Source organism: Barbus barbus (assembly GCF_936440315.1).
Source record: "Barbus barbus genome assembly, chromosome: 26".
Taxonomy (NCBI): Eukaryota; Metazoa; Chordata; class Actinopteri; order Cypriniformes; family Cyprinidae; genus Barbus; species Barbus barbus.
Genome location: NC_136754.1, coordinates 1,056,197 through 1,079,989, shown reverse-complemented (window position 1 = coordinate 1,079,989; position 23,793 = coordinate 1,056,197). Strand labels below are relative to the sequence as shown.

At 37.4% G+C, this 23,793-nt stretch overlaps 1 protein-coding gene across 8 annotated transcripts in view; it reads right to left on the bottom strand.

Moving 5' to 3' along the window:
• LOC306846058 (protein strawberry notch homolog 2-like) overlaps positions 1-23,793 on the bottom strand; it is a 51,494-nt gene continuing 27,701 nt past the window's right edge. For all 8 annotated transcript variants that reach the window (XM_079379146.1, XM_079379141.1, XM_079379142.1 and 5 more), the window contains 22 exons: positions 23,509-23,652; positions 23,092-23,209; positions 21,954-22,059; positions 21,707-21,860; positions 21,446-21,622; positions 20,568-20,665; positions 20,153-20,235; positions 19,858-20,040; positions 18,828-18,949; positions 17,928-18,059; positions 17,715-17,850; positions 17,524-17,636; positions 16,591-16,662; positions 15,908-16,016; positions 13,777-13,848; positions 13,396-13,539; positions 13,186-13,280; positions 7,710-7,802; positions 7,439-7,570; positions 5,576-5,652; positions 3,972-4,162; positions 1-2,890 (listed from right to left, as the gene is read on the bottom strand). In XM_079379146.1, coding sequence (XP_079235272.1) covers positions 1,692-2,890; positions 3,972-4,162; positions 5,576-5,652; positions 7,439-7,570; positions 7,710-7,802; positions 13,186-13,280; positions 13,396-13,539; positions 13,777-13,848; positions 15,908-16,016; positions 16,591-16,662; positions 17,524-17,636; positions 17,715-17,850; positions 17,928-18,059; positions 18,828-18,949; positions 19,858-20,040; positions 20,153-20,235; positions 20,568-20,665; positions 21,446-21,622; positions 21,707-21,860; positions 21,954-22,059; positions 23,092-23,209; positions 23,509-23,652 — 3,750 coding nt within the window. In that variant the 3' untranslated portion in view covers positions 1-1,691. The remainder of the gene's footprint in view (positions 2,891-3,971; positions 4,163-5,575; positions 5,653-7,438; positions 7,571-7,709; positions 7,803-13,185; positions 13,281-13,395; positions 13,540-13,776; positions 13,849-15,907; positions 16,017-16,590; positions 16,663-17,523; positions 17,637-17,714; positions 17,851-17,927; positions 18,060-18,827; positions 18,950-19,857; positions 20,041-20,152; positions 20,236-20,567; positions 20,666-21,445; positions 21,623-21,706; positions 21,861-21,953; positions 22,060-23,091; positions 23,210-23,508; positions 23,653-23,793) is intronic.

Sequence of the window (23,793 nt, the reverse complement as noted above, 5' to 3'; positions counted from 1 at the left end):
CAGCAAACGTCACCCAAACAGTGCACAAGGGTTAAACTGAGTAACTGGAGCCAATCACAGCCTCATGGGAACTGGATTGTTTTTTTGTTCATTACCAATCCAGTTTTGAAACTGTTTGCATAATTATCTAAAAAAATCATATCAGAGACGCAAGTAATACAGAGTAGTAATACTCGAGCAATATTCCTAAATTCGCATTTTCTCTCATATACTTCAAGTCTAGAATACGGCAGCCAGGCGTGTAGAATACAGTAGTCAGTATCACGCGTCTTTATCTGCGACGACGCATTCTTTCCCTCGACTTTTCCTGAGATTAAGCACGGCCGTACGGAGCCTGCAGAAACTGCACAGAAAACTTTGGTGCGATGGGAATCTAGACGCCCGACCCGAAACAGAAAACTGAAATTTCGAGTGAAGGAATAAGTAACACGCAGATGCCAGACAGCAGCGCAGGGCAGTGCAGTTTGATTTGGTGGCAGGTTGCAGGCTTTGATTCTGTGTTTTGGGAGAAGGAGAAATCAAATAAAACCCTGACAAGGCATTGGAAAAGTGTTTCAACTTCTACATGTGATTATAACAAAGACTAACCTCTACTAATAATGTCCCTTGGATATAAATAGCAACAATAATAATAATAGTATTAATAACAATAATAATAATACGAACAGCAATAGCAAAGACGTCAATACATTTGCATCCATTCCAACTACACGAGAATACAAGACCAAAAGGAAAAAAACATTGACCTCATACATACAAACTAACAAACAAATCCATTTCGTTCTCGTAACAAATATAATATTCTTCCAACACAATTAAAAAATATCACTTCTGAACAGATACAAAGAGAATCGCGAGTTGTTTGTGGGGCAGTATTTGATTTTTAGAATAATCGTTTGGTTTTTATTGCCAAGTCTCACTTCCGCGCGATAGAAAGTCGATGTGAGGTCCAGTGGTTCAGCGCTCGTTCACAACTAAGTCTGCTAATATATAATTTGGTTCTCGATTCCCAAAGCTCACGACGACCCATCCGCGATCTATTATATTTTATAAAATAATCTTTCGTTTGGACAGTGATGAGTCTATACGATACCTGAGAAAGTATTCTGCAGAAAGCGATCTGCTCTTGAGCGGCGCCATCGCTATATCATGAACGAATCTGTCCCTGTGTTCGGATTATTGAAATACAGAATATGAGAAATTCACAGGGTTATGGGGTCAAACAGCAGTTTCAGAATCATGCAATCGGGTCCGAACACCCTCTACGAAGAAGCCCATGTAGAGAAGACCGACACCGGAGGAAATAAATAATATAGCACTACTCTGTCTAGAAATATATATATACACACACACGCACACACACAAGACTGCATCTGAAGGAGATAAAGGCACCGATTTAACAGAAGGCATTCATTCGAAAAGATAAACTCCCTTGGACAGGAAACAGTATACACCAATATCTTAATAAATAACATCTCTTTTACCTCAATGTCTGCTGCGATGAAATGGTGGGAGGAAAAGCCCTATTGCTTCAAATAAGGCAAACAAAAACCAAATTGATTTCAAGTGCCAATGTACTTTTAAAATGGTCTTAATTGATCATCAACGAACTGAACGCAACTCTTAGCTTATGGACTGAGAATGACTGGGAAAGAACTAAAAAAAACTTTTGACTGTGCATGTTTGAGCCTCTAGGTGGCATCCCAGTCTGTTGATTTGAACTGGATGACGGACTGGCGGTGATCCGAGGGCGGTCCATGGATCATGTGATCCAGCGTCTCCAGGGCATCCATACTGCTGTGGCCGTTTGGTAACAGATGCGTCTGTTCGGAGGAAGAGGATGACGGCGTGAAGTGTGAGGAGGAGGAGCTAGAGTCCGAGAGGGAGGAGTTTGTAGGTGCTAATGCAAATAAGGAGGAGGAGTAAGGAGCAGGAGGCGGAGTCAAGGATGGCAGGGCTTGTGAGGTGAACGGGTACTGAAGTTGCGAATCGGGGGAGGGGTAACCGAAGTCCAAGTCTTCTAAATCATACTCATCATTCGTTCTTTCTGTAGTAGGCTGAGTGGCATACGATTGCATGGCTTGGGGTTGCGACGGCAGGGATTGCGACTGCAAGGATTGCGACCGAAGAGGTTGCGACCGTGCATGTTCGCTCGCGTGTTGTTTTGACAGCAAGTGCGCATTCGAAGTGTGCATCATGCGTTGACTGTTTGGGTGCAGCGCAGTGTGCGAGGATTGCGGTGACACGCCGGTTTGCATGAAAAGCTGCAGCATGAGCGACGTGTCTTGGCCTCGTTGCATCTGCGACAAAATTGCGCGCGAGCTGCTCTGTTGCTGCTGTGTTAGCACCCCAAACGACGAATGATTCTGCTTTAGTGTGTGAACGTGCTGTTGCGAAACGTTCAAAGCGCCATGCGACAATGACGACGAAATGCGCATGTTCGGGGTTAACGCCACCTGCCTGTTTTTCTGCTGCTCCTTGGAAATCAGATTTTCCAGGTCGAACGTTTCTGGGACAGCCGCGCATGGCCGTCCTCTTCCGCCTAGCATGCCTCTGGTTATCGACACGCCGTTTAGGTCTGGCGTGGGCGTTTTGATGTCCGGTGATGGGCAGGGGCTGATGGTCAGATCCAGGACTTCGCTGATGGCTTCGCTCTTTGGCTTCACTGCAGGCGGCAGAAGGGATCGTGGGTAGTGAAGGTGGTTCTGAAGCGAGTGGGGAGGGTTTGCGATGAGCTTGCGGGCGTTGATCATTTTGGCCAGCATCTCTTGGCGCAGACGCTGTTCATTTGCTAAATGCTCTCTCTCCCGTCGTGCTTTCTTCACCTCCTCATCCATCCGAGAGAGCTCAGCGCGCACATGGGATACGCAGTTCTCTGGGATCTTTATACCTGAGACACACACACACACAAGATTGTTATTTTTTAAAGAACGTGGGTAACCAAACAGATGCTGGTCCACATCGAATTTAATAGCAGGAAAAAAAATAAAAATACTACGGAAGTCACTGTGGACCAGCAACTGTTTGGTTTTCCACATTCTTCAAAATTGCATTTATGTTTATAAACTCATTCAGGTTTAAAACTAATTTTGAGTAAGTCAATGGTGGTATAAATATAAAACACTACAACAGAATCGACAAACAGATGACAGAATTTTTATTCTTTAATGTTAAAACAACAAAACGCAAAGAGAAAAAAAATAACCCACTACTCTTGACTGAAAAAATTAATAGTTGCTTTAATAGGAATCAGTCTATATAGAGTTTTATTTTTATATTTGTTCATTCAATTTCTTGAATGCTCCTGCTAAATATGCCTATTGTACCTGAAAATAAAGCACTGTTTGTTTTACTTGTATATTATGTGTATTTGTAATGTGTATCTGTGTTCTTATTTTTAATAACAAAGATAGAATAATGACACAGATTTTTATCTTTGCCCACTTTGGCCTAAATATCCACCATTCTTTTTTTAATGTTTTGTAACCTTGAAAGGCTTTGTCTTTATAATAAGGAAATTATTTTGGCTGTACTGCTCAGACCAACATGACAAAGAATCATGATAAAAAATTTTTTGATATTTTTGCCATAAGGCCCACCCCTATTTGCCAGTATTTTCAGCTCATGAGCACTTTTTTCATAATGTAGACAGAGTGCATGCCCACAGTTACCAGGTTGAGAACATTTAGCGAACCACTGGGCAGAAAATGTATCAGAAAAATACAGAAATGACAGAAAAAAGCTCTTGTTACCAATATAATACTGAAAATGCCAAATTACAATGAAATGTTTTCAGGATAAATAACCGACAGGCAGGTGTATTAATATTGCAGGTGATTATGTTAAATCGAGAGACGCAGAAATCGTGATGGTGATTAAAATACAATTTATCATGCAGCCCTTTTCATTGCAATAATTATTTTGCTAGGAAACAGGATTGAGAAGTAACAGATAACAAAACGTCAACTCACCAACTTGCTTGCTGTTCTGTTTGGTTTTGAGCCGTACGATCTGCAGGATGCTGGAGTTGGTGATGTCCGAGACGATGTCAGACACTCGTTTCCAGACCCTCAACAGCGCTCCGCACAGCATGTGATACTGCCTGAGACGCATCCCCTTAAAACACTCCTGGCCCTCCTCGATCAGCTTACACTTACCATTCCTACCACAGACACACAGACACACAACACTGTTAAAGCTGCGGTTACATTTAATGTTACTGTGTGAAATTCTGTGAGTGAAATTCAATCATTTCAATGGGAATTTCATCTGATGGTCTTCCATTAGCGAAGAAATTTCCCTATGAGATTTTTGCATTGGGTTCAGGTTCATTAAACTGTGAAACACAAATTTGCAGCAAAGTTGAAGATTCACAATGGACAAGGCGCTCATTCTCGCAGTGTTAACTAAATATAAATTGTTAACTAAAACTAAATCACTTTTGGTTACTGAATTAAAGCTTAAATACATGAAATCTAAAAATACTTCATATAAAGATGTGAAAAAAATAAACCTAAAAAAACTTCAAGTTGAAGTTCTAACTAAATAATAAGTTTAGGTTATTAATTATATTATTAACTTACAAATACCAAAACATAGATATAAATTAAAGAAATCTAAATATTAAAAAACAAATAAAAATGACTAAAGCACATAACAAAATGACTAAAACTCACTTATTGTAAAAAAAAAAAACAAACAAAAAAAAAAAACACTGAAATTTGTTTTCAATAACTGAACAAAATTGCTTAAGTATAACAAAATAAAATTATATGAAATATAAAAATACAGTACATTTACTACAATTACTAAAACTAAATATAAATTAAAGCTAAATATCATAAAAAAATCATAAAATTACTAAAATTAAAACTGAAAATTTGAAAAAACAATTCAAAATATTAATAAACATTATAATAGTATATGAATAATACTAAGACACACTGTTTTGAATCACACTACACATCAATATTATAAAATCATCCATAAAAAAGAAGCTGTTTGGAAAGCAAACAGGGTTGTGGTTCATTTGCTACCTGGCAGAATAGCATCATCATCACCTGTGAAATCTTGCAAGCAACAGTAAATGTAATCACACCTTTAAAGCTGCAGTCCGTAAATTTAGCCTCTTCAGATGCACATTTAAAACTAGAATATAATCACATGTATTTCATAAACACATAATCCTTTCTGGATTACAATCCACCATCAAAATGATACGTTTAATTATTCCAGCTGCTGTAAGAAAAGGCTATAAACGATCAGCCACCTGCAGGATCCTCACATGCGATATAGATTATTATACGGAACAACTTCTTTATGTTTACAGACATGACATAATTGCTCAAATACTGATTTTGGATCATTTGTAACCAAAAAAAAGTTACGGACTGCAGCTTTAAACACATACCCTTCATCAGTTTACAGAGTTGTATTATAGTTGTTAATTAGCTATTAGTGCAAATTACAACAAAAACCTAGCAAAGAAAAATTGTGAGGGTTTTTTCTGGCACATATTGAAATACATTGTCAAAAACAAAAAGTATCAGGGTCAGAGTCTCTAAGTGTCACTCACCAGTTGGCATGCGTGCAGTTGGTGAAAGAAAAGTCAAACTGACTCTTCCAGAAATCCTTTGCTTCATCGGAGGTCACCTTCAGAGTGGGAAGAAAAACACTTGTAGAACATGCTTTGCATTTAGTGTAAACCTGGTCCTGAACCACTAAAAGTGGCAAAAAGTGGCTTTTTTAAATGCTGTTCATCATAACACTTGATATCTTTACAATATTGTATTTTAGGGCTAGTTATGTGTTTAATGCTAGAGGTCGACTGATACGGGTTTTTCTCTGGGTCGATGGCGATATTTAGAAATCAGGGCAGCCGATGGCTGGTATGTCATGCCGATTTTTTGACCGATTTTCTTTTTTTCCCCCTTCATCTCATAAAAGAGAGTTTGAGTAAATGATTATTGCAAGGTACAAGATAGTAAAAGTAGTAGCAGTCTAATTCATAGTAATAATACATGGCTCAAAACTTGTTCTGAAGCATGCTTTTCGTTTATGCTTGTTGACAGACACCAGTGTTTCCTACAGACTTGCAAATGCAAATTCATGCCAGCAGGAGGCGCTGTTGGAGCAGGAGATATAGCGGTTTCCCCGGTAGCGGCTATAATCAAATCAGAGCTGCGCTCAGAAACGCTACTTTATCAGGCATTACAGTAAAGACGAAATGAAAATGACAAATTTTTTGAAGACAGTAGGTTCTTTTCAAAGATACATTCATATAAAAACACCTGAGCTGCATTTTAATTTTCAAACGTGCAGTGCTCAGTTTATTCAACGAAGTATAAGCCTTTTGGAAAATCTATAATGCAAATAACAAATAACTCAATGCATGGGAAACACTGGACACTGCTATAAGTCAAATGGCCATAATCTAAGTGTTAACAAAAATAAAAGAGTTCACACATATTAGACAGCCTGCTGCAAATAACTGTGTGCACTGATGACTTTCTGGCATCAATTATAATGGGGTAAAACGTAATTACGTTTTCAAAACGGTCTGTTTTCCCCTGCGGCTGCAGAGTGCGAGCTGCTCCATCTGACGCAGCCAGTGAGAGATTCTCCGGTACCGCATCCTACAACAATGCTTAGCCGCACGCAGAAGCGCCCACCTATAAATCAGCCTAATTTGCAGCACAATCGGTCTATGCCGATTAATTAAAAAATGCCAAAAATCAATCGGTCGACCTCTATTTAATGCTGCCAGTCAGACATCTGTATTCACAGTCTCAGAGGAGAATGAGATATAAATAATTTTTTTTATTGTTTTAATAGAAAAGTAATCAGTAATCTCTATAATCCTGCCAGCAACTCTGATCTTAATTGTTTTAAACTACAATCTCGATTGTACTCCGGTTTGGACCAAACAATCAAAGCGACTTTTAAATTCAAACATACATGTGTGTTCGTGACAGACCCGGTCTCTACCACTGGATGTCACTGTGCAACAAGAGCTCTGATCTAACATTATATTCAGGGGTGCACATCAGTTTTTCAGCCTGGTTCTTATAAGAGCAAGAGATTTGGCTTGGTCCTCACACTGCACAAAGTGTGACCCATTAATAATAGTGATAATAATATTATTGCACTTTATTATTTAGTTTAAAATAAATTAATAAACATAATAATGAAGTGTGATAATACAATTATATTTTCAAATAAAATTTATTTTATTATTTTATAGTAAACTTAAAAATAAAATGCTAATATATACACATACACATATTAAAAGCAGGGAATGTGTCGTATCAGTTATATCCATTACTTCTGTATTCTGAATCTTGCATTCGATGATGACACACACAAACCAGCTGTAGGGACGGGTTTAAAGGAACTGTAGTAAAGACTGACAGTGTCTGATGGCTTTTGCATGTTATACCTTATAGTATCTAAGGAGCAGGTTGTCCAGTTTCTCAGGATGACCCTGTTTACCGATGTTGGGCTTATACAGAATGAGATTGCGACCCCGACCCTGTTCGGCAAGCAGGACACACGGCTGACTCCCACGCAGCTGAACACACAAACACACATATATGGTGTTAAAATACTCAAAGATGGCTGGTAATTTGACATTTGAATGATTCCGACTGCATAAACATAGGAAGCATGATTTATTGTCAGACATCAGTGTGTGATGATGTGTCATGTACCTTGTTTGAGAGGTAAAAGCCTTCATAGTCCCCAGTGAGTTTCTCTGCTTTACTGCAGGCCTCTTCCCAGGGCATCCCACGATCCACACTGATCTGAAAAACAACACAAAGTCAGGACTTTTATAACACTAACTAAATAGTAATTACATATGTGGCCAAAATGATTAGAACGCCAGTATTTCCAGCAGCTAAAAATGGTTTTAAGTCAATTATTTCTATCTTTTACTGTAGTGTGTCAGCAGGAAATATCAGTTACATTTCCAAACATTCATTTTGCCTTTAATTCTAATAATGCAGTGAGATTTTTGTCTGACAACAGCCAGTGCTCCACACAAAGATCTGATCTGATCATCATCCAGTCTGTCTAGAATGACATGAAGAAACAGAAAAAACTGAGACTAAATTCAGAAGAACTGTAGCAACCGCTCCAAGATGCTTCAAGAAAGCTCCCTGTAAAGCTACAGTACTGTTAAAATTTTAGGCACTTGTGTAAAAATGCTGCAAAATGAGGATGCTGTCAAAACTAATGTCATAAATGCATTTTATTTATTAACTAACTTCTATTAAATAAAATAAATCAACATTTGGTGTGAGCATCCTTTGCGTTTAAAGCAGCTTTTGCCCTCGGTGCACTTGTGCTTTGTGGAAACAAAAATCTCACTAGATTATTGCAATTAATGGCATATTAAATGTTTGAAAGATTAAACTGACATTTTCTACTGACACACTACAGCAAAAGATAGAAATAACTGACATAAAACAATTTTTTAGCTGCTGAAAATACTAGTGTTCTAATAATTTTGGCCACCATGTGTGATGACACACAAACCAGGATGAAGACGAGGGAGCTGACTTTGAGAGAAAAACAAGCAATTTGGATGCTAAAAGAAAAGAGGAAGTCAGTTAGAGCTCTAGCAAAAACAAAGGGCATGGAGAAATCAAGAGTTTGGAAACCACCAGCGACACCAGCAACCAACAACGACCTGATCGGCTGAGAAAACAACAGTAGCTGATGACAGACATCATAAAAGCTGTGAAAATGAACCCTAAAAGACGTGTCTGTAAAATCACCAACAACTTCCAGAAAGCTGGCGTGATGCTCTGACAATCTACTGTCCTCAGGAGACTTTGACACAGAATTACAGATGCTACACAGCAAGATGCAAACCTCTGACCAGCACCAAAAATAGAAAGGCAAGATTAGAGTTCGCAAAAAAGCACAAAGGTGAGCCAGAAGAGTTTTGGAACTGTGTTTATGGACCGATGAGACAAAGATGAACCTTTATCTAAGTGATGGGAAAGCACAAATGTGGAAAAAAAAAGGGAACTGCAATGATCCCAAGCATACAGCCTCATCTGTAAAGCATGGTGGAGGTGGTGTCATGGCATGGGCATGCATGGCTGTCTCTGGAAGAGGTCCTCTCAACTTTACTGATGACTTAATGTATGATGACAGTAGCAGAATGAATAAGACCTAAGACCGACGGAAAATGAAAAGTTGTGATTTTCTAGGCTGATATGGCTAGAAACTTGGGTACCATGGGTGCAGCAGGCACAGTGATATTACGCAGCGTCAGCTAGGTAACTAGTTATAATATAGCTAGGGACTACTTTCAGGCGCTGCGTAATATCACTGCACCTGCTGCACCCATGGTACGGCAGCAAATTTCCTTGATTATTACGTCCGGAACAAGAGTATAGTTCCTAGCCATATCAGCCGCAACTTTTCATTTTCCGTCGGTCTTAGCGCACGATGTAACTACAGAAGTGTCAAGTTTTAAATAGGAAACTTCTCAAAACTCTTTAGTCATTTTTGATGACCAAATGCTAATGGTCTAATCCGATTCAGTGATCTTTGCTAAGCTAAGCTAAAAGTGCTACCGCCAGACCTGGAGATCGGCTGAATGGATTCAAAAACAGTAAAACTCAACTGTTTATCTCTAGGGGAGTTGTAAAATGAGCCTATTTCCAAAAAAAGTGGAGTGTTCCTTTAAATCTGATTGAACATGAATTTCAGCAGCTGAAGAGGAGAGTAAAGGCAGAAACTCCCCAAAACAAGCAACAATTGCAATCGGCTGCATTAAAGGCTGGGAAAAGTCTTTCAAAGGATGAGAGCAAGAGTCTGGTGATGTCTATGGGTCACAGACTCACTGCTGTGATTGTGTGCAAGAGATCTGCAACTAAATACTAGCTTTTAATCTTTTATATCTGCCTTATGTTCAACTGTCCCTATACTTATGCTCCCATCAATGAGTGGGATGAACTCTAAAAGTGCTGTTCTTTTTATTTGGTAAAACATGTGTGTGTTGAAACGGCTAATAATAAAATGTGACATTCTGTAGTTTTGTCTCATATTCATCTTCTAATCATATTTGGTAATGTCTAGACTTCACAGCCAACAGAGCAATTCTTTTCTTTACTGTTCCAATACTTATGGAGGGCACTGTATATACACACACACACACACACACACACACACACACAAACACACACACAAACATATATACATATACATATACATATATACACACACACACACAGTGGTGTGAAAAAGTGTTGGCCCCCTTCCTGATTGTTTATTTTTTTGCATGTTTGTCACACTTTACTGTTTCAGATCAAACAAATTTAAATATTAATCAAAAGACAAGTAAACACAACATGCAGACAATTAATCAAAACACAAGTAAACACAACATGCAGTTTTTAAATGAAGGGAAAACAAAATCCAAACCCACATGGCCCTGTGTGAAAAAGTGTTTATGTTAATCTTTAAATTTGTTTAATGATCTGAAACATTAAAGTGTGACAAACATGCAAAAAAATAACAGATCAGGAAGGGGGCCAACACTTTTTCACACCACTGTGTGTGTATATACATACATACATACATATATATATATATACTGGGGTCGACAATATAATTGGCCCGGTGGCCCGGACGTACTTTTAAAACCTTTTAAAACCGTCAGGGCCACCAGATCGCTCCAACCACTAGCCCGGTGGGGCCAGTAAAAATAATGCCTCGATTAAAAAAAGTCTAATTTCACATTAATTACCTGTGGTTCTGTGTTTTGATTTCTGTTAAATCGTCTCAGTAACCACCGCTAACACGTTACGTGATCCCGACAGCCTTTCACGCTCCGTCTGCACCGCCACCGCCTTGCTCGCTCCCGCGGTTACGCGCGCAAACTGCACACTGCTCAGCACCTACCTATAGCTACTATTAAGCTAGGCTACATGTTTCTGAAACCCACATCACCCGGCCAAACGCCGGGTAAAAAAGAGAAGGCAAGGAAGAGAAAATCACCAGAGGAATTGAGGGAAAGCGAAAGGGAATACGAAAAGAAAAGGCAGAGAAAGTTTCAGCCCCAGTGGCGAGACCGCTGGAATTGGCTGGGCTTAGGGGTGTGCGATATGACGATTTTTGATCGTGGACGATAAAAATGTCTCCACGATCTGCTTTTTAAGAAATATCGTAGTATCGCGCTACCGCGCACATTGTCAAATACAGTTCTGGCGCCTCCGTCTCTATGTACTGTACAACACGACATACAGCAGTAGAGTTACTCTGACAGGACACTGCACTTATTCGCGATCGCAAAAGTACATTATTTGCACACAAGCCTTGCTGGTTAAATGTTTAATTTGCGCGCTGGTCTGTCGTGCGCTTTTTCTGAGCGCATACACCTGAAGCACGCGCACTAAAACGCCTGTCTAACAGTGCGAGCGCCTGATTACTCAACTAACTTATTTTTTGCGCTAATACTGTCAAAACACACAAGGTTTACATACAGACTCAGTTGGTTATCTCTAAAATGAAAGTAAATAGTTAAGAGAGAAACGGATGCGTGCCTGTATATTAGATGCGTGCAGCTCTTAAAGGGACAGGACACTAAACATGCTGTCGACTGTCATTAAAGGGATAGTTCACCCTAAAATTTAATTTCTGTCATTATTTACTCACTCACATGTTGTCCCAAACCTCTATTAATTTCTTGTGCTGAACCCAAAATAAGATATTTTGAAGAATGAGGGTAACCAAACAGTTGCTGGTCCACATTGACTTTGATAGCAGGAAAGAAAAATCCTATGGAAGTCACTGAGGAGCAGCAACTGTTTGGTTTTCCACCTTCTTCAAAATAGCATTTATGTTCAGCAGAACAAAGAAACTCATTCAGGTTTAAAACAACTTTTGAGTAAATGATGGCATAAAAATACAACATTATGACAATTGACAGATGACAGAATATTTATTTTTGAGGGAACTATTAATTTAACGTTAACAAAACAACAAAACGCAAAGAGAAAAATCACTCATTCTTGACTGAAAAACTTTAATACAGTTGCTTTAGGAATCAGTCTATGTAGTGTTTTATTTTTATATTTGTTCATTCAATTTCATTGAATGCTCTGCTAAATACACCTATTGTACCTGAAAATAAAGCACTGTTTGTTTTATTTGTATATTATGTGTATTTGTAATTTGTATCTTTGTTCTTATTTTTTAATAAGAAAGATAGAATGATGACAAAGATTTTTATCTTCGCCCACTTTGGCCTAAATATCTGCCATGTCTTTTTTTTTGTTACCTTGAAAGGCTTTGTCTTTCTAGTTTGGCTGTAATGCTCAAACAACTTGTAAAACCAACATGACAAAGAATCGTGATAAAATCGTGAATCGTGATATTTCTAAAAAAAATTGTGATATGATATTTTTCCCATATCGCCCACCCCTAGCTGGGCTACGATCAAGAAAAAAAAGAGGTTTACTGTGAGCTCTGCAGATCAATGCCCACATATGCAGACAAGTAAGTTAGAGAAACGTTAACGTGTATGAAACCTATGGTATGAACATAATATAATGAATTGCTGTGTGAATACGGAGAATGAATCCTATGCAATAGGTTTATTTGCACTTGTTTCATGTTTTTGCACAGTTTTGCTGCACTTTCCACTAAACCTACCTTAAAAAAAAAAAAATGTTATTCATGTTGTTCAAGCAAACTGTTCTTTTTCGTGATTATTGGGATCAATACCCAACGCGTTGACCTGGGCCAGTGAACTTCAAAAGACACTGGCCCAGAGGGCCAGTGGCAAATTTCCCTTATTGTCTACCCCTGATATATATATAAATATTATTACAATTTAAAATTTCTATGTGACTAATATAGTAAAATGTAATTTATTTCTGTGATCAAAGCTGTATTTTCAGCATCATTAGTCTTCAGTGTCACATGATCTTCAGAAATCATTCTAATATACTGATTTACTGCTCAAGAAACATTTATTATTATTATAAATGTTGAAAACAGTTTTTGAATTGCTTCATATTTTTGTGGATTTTATTTTTCAGGATTCTTTGATGAAGAGAAAATGTAAAAGAACAGGATTTATTTGAAACAGAAATCTTCTGTAACATTATAAACGTCTTTACTGTCACTTTTGATCAATTTAATGCATCTTTTCCTCACATGTACCTTATAGAGGATGACCTGACCCTCCTGAGGGTTTCCTGGAGTTAAAAACTTCTCCTGCGTTTCCTCATGAATCTCATCATTACCAGGAGCAAGATCTGAATACAGAACATGACAGTATTTATCTCAGACACACATACAGCTCCAGCACTATCATGCATTAAACTCTTTTAAACTCTAAATAAGTCTAATGTGCACATTCATATTCCTCACCCAATATTCCCATGTCATATTTTCCCTCTTTTTTGTCCTTGTTGATCAGGTAGTCAAAGTTATTGGTGAAGTACTGGAACAGAGAGTTCTGCTGAAGGACCTCCATACCCAAAATACGGTTCAGAAACTTATTGATGGTGCAGTCTGGGATACAGGACAGAAAAAGGCAATTAGCCACTTAGTGTATTTTGAATTTAACACACTTCTATAAAGTCAGGTTTGAATTATGCATGATCAATAATGTCAAAATGTCCACAAATAGGCACAGACATTATATATCACTAATAAATCGCCCAAGTAAAGGTATGGCTACATTAATCATACGGAATACAGATGAGTAGTAAATCAGCCTTCATAATCAGATCATTGTGTTATATTCACCTTTCTCTGTATTCAGACCCAGACGCGGCTCCCTACAGAAGATTCCCACATCAATCATGCCTTTCTTTATATCTGAAACACATATGAATGTTAAATCAGTACACACAAACATTACACTGTCATGTTCTACTGTAGAGCCCTGCACGGGCCTCAAATTTAGGCCCTAGCCGGCGTGTGTCCGACAACTTATCAGAATTACCGGCCCGAGTCCGACCCGAGCCCGTCTTTTTCCCCCCTTCTCCCAAAACAGATTATAATACTGTTTCAGCTATTAAAATAGTTCAGTTTTGTATGTAATGGCAAAGTGATTATATTTCGTTAAGTTTTTTATTAAGTTAATTTAGAAAAACGTTGTGGATTTTTTTGTTTGTTAACATAAGTTTTTGTTGTTTAAAGTAATGACCAAGGGGCCAGCAGCATACAGTGAGCTGATCATAGTCTATGTTTAATCAATTTAGCCTTTTCAAATCATCACGACTTGCCTAAAACAAAATCTATCTAGATATAAAACAGTTCAAGCACATAACAATGTTTAAAGGTTAAACCTTGATAAAATGTGCACTGTATACAACAGTTTGTGCGGAGAGTGGAAGCTAAAGTGCGCTTTGCAGGACATGCCAGCGCATCACTTGCATTTTTTTCAATGGATACGCCAACATTTTTGCTCATAAAGGTAAGAGTAATACATCATTCGGAACTGTAAATGGTCTACTTTTATTTGTGCACACACATTATCAACAAAACGTTGTGCATTTATAAAATAAACATGAAGCCCTTTCTGCCGTCTTGTCTTAAACAGGTGCGCTTCACAAAAATTAACCGAAAGTCAGCAAATACATGCCTCACAGACATGATAAATATATCTATCTGAACTATGATGTGAAAATTGTCCCGAAGCCCAGCCCAAGGGGCGCAAAAAAGTCGCAGTAGCCCCTCACTGCAGAACAAAGATCCAGGGGGCGGGGTTGGATCCACATCTAGGGGGTGGAGATGGTCGGTTTAGGGGTACAGATGGGTAGGTTTAGGGATCAGGGGGTGGAGACGGGTAGGTTTAGGTATATGTAAGGTGCTGACCTGCCAACCTTTGAAATTTTTTTGGAGTACCACTTGTGTGATTGCAACGGGGGGGGACTAAAAGCCCTAATATTAGGACGCTGTTCAGTGAGTCCAGCTATATGAACACAAATAAACCGCAGCAGATCTGACCGAATAGGAATGTGTGCTTTTATTCTATTTCACAGTTCGTCTAGAATATCAATGCGATCACGTCGACTCCAGAGGATTAAGTTAACTCAACTCAATGTTTTAACTTTCCACATCCACCCCAACCCGTTTACCTTAGTTGTAAGTACCGTGTGTACTGTCCTCTTAAGAAATCAGACGGCGAGAGTAAAAAAGGTACGAGACCGAGCGGGATTTTGTTTTGCTGTCTATTTGCAGTCTCTTTTTAATGATAGGTCTACGCATGTGTCAATCATCCCACTTGCTAGATGGGGAATGAACCCAGCGCTCTGATTGGTCGAAGTGCTCTTTCATTGCTGTTGCTTGATTGGTTTGTGCTGCACAAAGGCGTCACCAGGTTTTTGCGTAGTTTAAAGTGACAAATCGTACCTGCGTACTTTGAGGTCAAAATGCGTGCCCGCTATGCAAAATGCGTACAGGTTGGCAGGGTCTGAAGGTGGGAGGAGTTGGATCTAGATCCAACCACGCCCCCTGGATCTTGTATTCTGCAGTGAGGACCATCTCGCCCGTCGGACCCAGGCTGAAATGCAGGGCTGTATTCTTCTGCATGTGCTCAAACAAAGTGTCTCTTGCTGTGTCCCGATTGACAAACAAATCAAAATAGTAAGCAATGCTAGGATTAGTTTATCCGAAATCACAGTTTGCAGACTTCATGTATTTACTTTAGTACCACTATTGGAGTATAGTATTTTAGTAGAAATGACACTAAATAGCACTATTAGATATATTTAGATATATGTAATTATATTAGATATATTTGAACAAAGGTACACTACTGCTAAAACGTTTGGGGGTCAGTAAATTTTTTTTAAATGTAATTTGAAATGTTAATTTACTACCCTTTTGATCAAACTGGCATAAGCTGCATCACTGAAACAGATGAGAATACCTCTGAAGAACATGATGTCTCCTCCTGGGTAGCCCTTCGGTGGAGGGACTTTGTTGTCGATGTGCCCGAGGATGGCTTTAGTGATCTTATCCAATGCTTTGGTGCCATACTAAGACAGACAGAGGGTAAAAAACTGGTTCAATTCCTTTTCACATTGTTTTTCTGGGTATGAACTGTGGTATATTTGCAACATGGGAATCGGCATGAAAAGATTTCATCCAACTGTGAACCATATTGCAGTTCATAGGTTTCTTCCGAGTTTAAACATCAACCAAACGAATCGAAGGCTTAAGTCAAATGTCCAGTACAATGTGTTGTTAATGTTAAGCTTAAAACTATTGAACTTTTTTCAGTAATTGAAATAAAGCTAAAATAAAAATTTTAAAATAATAATGAAAAAATGAAATAAAAAAATGAACTTGAGTAAGTTCTAAAATAATAAAAGATAATGAATTACAAATATAAACTTTTTAAATAAAAATTATAAAAAGGACAAAGAATTACTAAAAACAATCTAAAATTCAAACGAAAACCGAAAATATAAAAATAAAAACCAATTCAAAATATTAATAAACACTCTAATAGTAAATATATAATCCTAAAACAACACCCTAATAAAGCCAGATGTGAGAACAGAGAATAATCTATTATATTTTAGCTGATAAAGGAGAATATGCTCCTACTTCGTTCTCAAAGTTGTACTGGCTCAGGTCTCTGGATTCAGTGGCTCGTCGGTCCCCGTGCGTTAGCGCCCCCTATAAAACACAACACACATTTTAATGTGGATGCATTTCCATTAACAAGCTCTCAAACATCTGACAACATTTTAATCAGCTCTCAAAGGATTGTAGAATGGCTACAAAAGCTTAAGTACATATACTTTCAATTTCACAGGTAGTAATGTGCACATGTTTAAGTTCATAAGTTGCAATGATTTTTGCTTGGCTTTGACTGTATTTTGGGTAGCTTTGCCCATAGTGAAATCTTATTGGTCCAAAATCTTGCAAAACATAGCTGTATATTAATGTGCTTAATGTGATTAAAAGAGGATGATTTAATTAAATAAATATGAGTGCTGCATGTTTACAAAATAAGAGTCCCAACATATTTCAGGCTTGTTTAAGTACCGCATTATGCAGAACAACTATTTTTATTATTATTCTATTATTTTATTATGGTATTTTGATTACACAGTAAACCGTATCTGGCAATTAATTCAATGTTGTTAACATGTTAAAAATTCCATAATTTTTAAATAAATAGTTTTAAGCAGAAACATTCAAAAATCTGGTGTACTTTTTGTAAATGTCTCCTCATAACCGTTTATTAAGAAAAAACAAATGAATTGATACACTTTCACTAAAATTCTCCAAATTAAGAGCTTGTGTACTTTGGGGAAAAAACGAAGCGTTAAGCCCTGAAACATATAGTTCTCATTAGCAGAGATTTTGTCACCTCAAGCAGTATTTTGCTTTTAGTATGACATGAAAGAAATCACTTGACAGTGCAAGCTTCAAGTCAAATCTAATTATTACATGATGCAAATGTATTATTGTGTACAATGCACAGTGTGTACAGTGCTAGTGTATATAACATCTGAAAAACAGAGACTTTACCAGGCTCTCCAATCTCTTGGCAACAATAGAGGCGAAGCGTCTCTCTCCAGCCAGCTCAGAGATGAGGAAGATATAATCTGGAGCTGTAACCTGATTTGAGCGATGCGTTCGACCTGGTAAGATACACAGCCACAGTATTAGCAACCCCCAAGATGCCTCTCAAACACACACAAACAAGCACAGACACTCACCGAACTGCTGGATGGCGCGGTCTGCGCTCCACGGCAGCTCTAAGGTCATGTGAACACGTCTCCTGCGGTTCTGCACGCGTCTATCTGCCTGTAGAGAGATGCCCGAACTAGCCGCTTCAGAGATGATGGCTATCAGCTGAGAGGGAAAGAGAAAGAGTATTAGTGGTTCGGTCTGGAAGTGGTGTTCTGTGTTTGTAGGTCAGAGGTCGTCACCTTCTCTCCGGTCATGAAGCGCTCTTTCTCTCTGACGTTGACGTGGTCGATGGTCAGGCCTTGTTCCGCTCTGGTCTCATATCGAACGCTGCCATCGGGACGCCGCACTACACGTCCCTTACGGCCCGTCATCTACACACACACACACACTTAGCATTTAACTTGTGTGTCATAACATCACATTGTGATCTAAGTCTAACACACAGATGTGAACAAGCATCAAGTGTCTCAATCAAAACTGAGAAGAGTGTTATTTTTGTGTAATGTTTGAATGAGCATTTATTTTTATATTTTCAGTTTTTATTTCAATTTTAGTTTTAAGTTTTGTATTTTGATGTGTTTTAGTAATTTTGTTTTATAATTTTTTATTATTATCAACACTATTTAGTTTTTTTTTTTAAGATTTATGTTTATTCTATTTGTAATTTTAGTACTTCATACTTTCTATATGAAGCAGTTTCTCATTTTCATTTAAGTTAAAACAAAAAATATTTCTACTAAGCTTTTGTGTGTGTGTGTGTGTGTGTGAGTGTTCATTTTCTGTATTTTTTAGCTTTATTTCAGTTAACAAAAAATATTTTCAATAGTTTTAGTGTACAATAACAACACTGAAAACTGCTGTCATGAAATGTTCATTGCAGCAACCTGGGAACTAGTAAACAGGACTTTGTTTTTCATATTTTTTCATATTTGAGCTTGACAGTTTGAGAAAGCTAGTCATTTTTGTGTGAAATTTCCATCAGAATATTTGCGAATGCTTTGAACATGGCATCAGAGGCTGAGACAAAATGTTAGTCAGAAATATGAAAATTACAATGTTGCTGTCTATATTTAACGTTCCTGAAATCGTGTTGTCGCTCACCAGTGTGTGTGAAGCAATGCATTACAGTGACTCCTCACCTCGGACACCTTCTCTGGTCCTCCAAACCGGTCAATCAGCTCGTCAAGAGTGTTGAGCGGCAGCTCTTTCCCCAGCTCTGCTATTTTACCCAGCAGCCTCTGCTTGAGTTCTTGTAGTTTAGCTGAAAACACACACAGGATGACTTCAGCAGAGTCTGAAATAGACTTTAATCACTCCTGTGTAGTTTAGATGTCTAGACTGAAATTAGGTCTGATTTAATAAGTGTGTATTGTGTGATTTAACAAGTGGACACCATGGTGTTGTGTCAAAAATGTGGGTATTAGTGTCGAATTTTATTATATTATTAATGTAAACATGCATTAAATGTATTGAAGACATATTAATGGAATATAATTACAGTATTTTTTGTGATTAAGTTATAGCGTTTATATTAAATGTATTTAGACTACTGTTTTTCATACAAATACCTACAAGCCATATTACATTTTTACCATGGTATTGAGGTGCTATATTTGTGTTTTAACTGTGATTATCATGATCTTAATGTATGCTACTATGGAAGACCAATGGTTAAAAAAAACACCTCAAAGAGTCAGAATAATTACATTTCACCATACAAAAATGAGATTGCTACAAGTTTTACAGATATAACTGATTTTGATACATAAATGAACATAAATCTACATCTGCATCCTAACTCAAGCTACTATCAAATGTGTATTTCTAAGAGACAAAAAAAGTTAGATTTTTAATATTTTTCTATTAAGATACTTATTTTGTTAAGGAAAAATGATTGGAAAAGTGTAAAGAATTCAAAAAAGTGTCTGTCATGTTCTGACCATAAAGAATAGTTTAAAACCCCAATTAAGTCTGGTTTGAACAACTTTCACATTGGTGCAAAAAATCATGCCTTTAAACTTGAATGAAATAAAAATGTGACATTTATCGTGAAAATGATCAATATAGACTGATATGAAAAAAAAATAATGGTGATAATTTTTGGCCAAATCGCCCAGCCCTAGCATGAGCACATTCTTCTGAAACACAGTTGAATTTCAGTCAACCTACCAGCAGGTCCATTGATGTGGTTCACGAAAATCACATCATCAGTGTCCTGTAGTGAATCAGGGGAGGAGTTAGAGTAGCTGTCAATCTCATCCGAGTCTGAGTCGGAGTCGTCGCTGATTTTAATTACCCCGCCCACTTCCACACAGTTCTTTGGAAATTTTGAAGGCCGTGCTCTGGGTTTTCCTTCAGAAGGCAAAGAATTGCTTTCAGAAAGATTCATGATGCACAAAAACCCACAGACCCAAACCCCAGAGACACAAAAATGTTTGATACAGCACAAGATGATGCGACTCACGTTTCCTCTTGCTTGCGGCGCTTTTCTCTCTTTTAGGTTTCTGTGTTGGGAAGTGTTTCTGAACTAATGACTGGAAAACACCCCTACAGGACAAAAACCCAAAATCTCAATCCAGTTCACCCACAGTGACGCATAACCACAGAGCAATTTATCCTTTTTCTATTGATAAGTTTTTTTTTTTTTATAGCACTTTTCACGATACCAATCATTGCAAAGCAGCTTTACAGAAAATATGAAGTTTCTACATTACATTTAGGAGTTGGTTATTAGTGGTGACTATAAGGTTCTCTGGAATACTTGATTCTGATTGGTCTACTGGTGATTTGTGGGAGATTTCAGTCTTTCCCCACTGAAGAAGAAAGAAGTTGCACTAGCTGCACGTGGGAAATGGACTTGTGGGAATGAGGACACTCACTCAGCAGCGGACACAAATCGGTCCAGGTGTCCGTCGTTCTCGTCTAGGACCTCTCGTGTACGAGCCTCTCCAGTGGACTGCAGGCCAATCACGATGCACTGTTTGAAATGACACGGAGAGAGGGCGGAGCCACATTTAGCACAATTAGTGAAACGCTTAATACAGGGTTCCCACAATGAAGTTAACCTTCCAGTCATCTGTAATTACTGGGAAGGGATGCATGATTTTTGCACAGGGGGAAAAAAAAGCTTGGATTTTTTTATTTTATTTTATTTAGTTTTTTATGTCATGTCAGCAGCAAGGCTAGCTTAATGGCGAAAACTGAATAAATAACATAAGTCATACAATAAACAAGAAACTATATAAGACATTTAAGGTTAATACTATAAAAAATCTAAAAAACATTTAGGTGATTTTTAAATATAGATAAAAAATTCCTGATAAAAAATTGCATTTGCCATGTAAAAAAAAAAAAAAGTGCCAGATTTTCTGTGCTTATTTGTTTGGCCAGAAATTGTGTGATTACATACTGATAACACTATACAATGGCAACAACAACAACAATAATAATATTAATCAATTATTATTATTATATATTAAAATTACTACAAAACAACAATAGTAATTACTGTTATTGCATAATAAATTATTATTACTAAATGTAAAAAAATAAGTAGACAATAAGAAATATCACTATTGTAATATTTTATATTTTACTATCATAATATGTAATATCTTTTATAAAGTAAGAAAAAAAGGGAAATTTAATTATATATTTTTTTTATATTATATATTTATGGGGTTAGGATAAGGATATCTAAAACCCAGTAAAACCTCTACTTAATGAGCAAAAGCACAAATCTTGATCACTGACTCACCTTGCCGTGCTGCAGCTCAGTATGAGCGAGTTCAACCAGACGACGGACTTTAGCGGCGATGCACAGGTACTTAAAAAACCTCTGGTGTGACGACCAGAACTGACCCCACAGAGACTTACGGGAGGCCAGACCCAACGTATCCGCAGCTCTGGTGAACAGATCGAGAGCCTCGGCCCACTAGACAGAGAAAGAAACACTTTAACTACTGCTTAATACATTATTTGGGACAAAGTGATTCGACACAACAAGTGTTTCTCTCACCAGTCTAGCTGCTTTGTTGTAGACCAGTTTGAACTCTTCGTCCAGTGTAATCTCCTCTATGCGGAAGGACACGCCGGAAAAGCTCAGCTGCCGTGCGATGTACATGCCACTCACTTTCATATCCATTGCAACAATCTCCATGGCGCCAACACCCCTGGAACATGAACATGAGTAAATGTTTATGAGAGAAGATGAATATTTTCATCAGATAAAACAGACCATTGTGATCCTGAGCATGAACTCTGACCTCTTCTCAATAGCATGCAGGAAGTCGTCAAATGTCTTGAACGGTGTTCCTAGCCCCCAGATCCCCAGTCGGCTCATGTATATCATATTCTTTGGCTCAGAAGCACCTGGAGAATAAGAATGATGAAGGCAGAAAACTCAGGTCTCATTATTCCTCAGAAGAGCTCAGAATGCATGAAACCATAATCAACCATTTTCAAGGGGATTTGGCAATGGCTTCCTTTGGAAAATAACCAATCTTCCAAATCAAAAAGAACTAAACATAAAAAAACAAACCTTTGTAACTTAATTTTTTTATTTTTAGAAAATACAATATTTATAAATTTTTTATTTATTAATACTTATTTTATTTCAGCTAGTTGTCAAGGCAAATTTTTTTATTTTCATTTAGTTAAACTTTTACTAAAATACCTAAAACTAAAAAAAAAAAAAAAAAAAAAAAGCGTATAGACATACTAAATACTAAAACTAACAAAAATGAACAAAAAAACCCAACAAAATTAATAAAAAAAAATATAATTAAATAAAAACAGAAAATATAAAAATATGCACACCAAGACTGCATTTATTTGATTTAAAAACAGAAAAAAAATATATTATAAAATAGTATTACAATTTAAACAAATTCTATTTGAATATATTTAAAAAATAATGTCAAGTAATTTATTCCTGTGACAGTAAAACTGAATATAAAAAGCTTTTTTTTTTTTTATTAACCCTTTTACGCAGCAAGGATGCATTAAATTGATCAAAAGTGACAGTAAAATCAAGTACAAAAGATTTCTATTTCAAATAAATGCTGTTCTTTTGAACTTTCTATTTATCAAAGGATCCTGAAAAAGAAAATGCATCACAGTTTCCAGAAAAATATTCAGCAGCACAACTGTGTTCAACATTGATAATATTCAGAAATGTTTCTTGAGTAAATCAGTATATTATTATGATTTCTGAAGGATCATGTGACATGAAAATACAGCTGCGCAGCACAGAAATAAATTACATTTTACAATATAGTAAAATAGAAAGACATTATTTTAAATTGTAATAATATTCCACAATATTATTGTATTTTGGATCAAATAAATGCAGCCTTGATGAGCAGAAGAGATTTCTTTAAAAAAACTCTTAGAAACACCCACCTGTGGCACTAGCATACACCACTCTCGCCCGGGGCAGTTTGCTCTGCAAGTCCAGGACTGCTTTACCCATCTTAGTGGAGGTCGCATTTTTAGCCTTATGGCACTCATCAAACACAATCTAAGGTTAAAGGTCAAGGGTCAACAGCACTGTTACAATAGTTTTGTTCATACATATTAAGAGTTAATTAGTATTCAGCAACTTGAGGCGCTCTGAAGAATAACAGTGTGCACTATGATGCTACACGGAAGTTAGCCAATCTTAACGGAGATCATTTGCATATTGTTTTAGTCTTAAAGTCTTAAAGGTACAGAAGCAAAAACAACAAGCAACCTTATAATTTCCAGTAACAACCTAAAGTCATTACTTTCTAAAAGATGCATGCATGTACAATCGGCAACGCTGGAAGTGAAGGATACGACTCCATCAAAGTTGGGTTTGCACCAGTCCAGGATCTGTTTGAGTCTGGTGCGGTGCTGCCCGCCGGCCTGGCTCTCTCCAATCAGCGCGGAGTATGTGGCGAATAAAATGCCCTCTGAGGTAGCCATATCTCCGTATTTAATCTGCATGAAAAAGGAAACGCAGACATTTAATGCCCCAACAAGAAATAATTAACATGACTGGACCAAAGTATCAGTTTCTACCAACCAGAGCACAAAATAAGATGTTAACTGTAATGAAATAGACATACAAGTATATTTTTT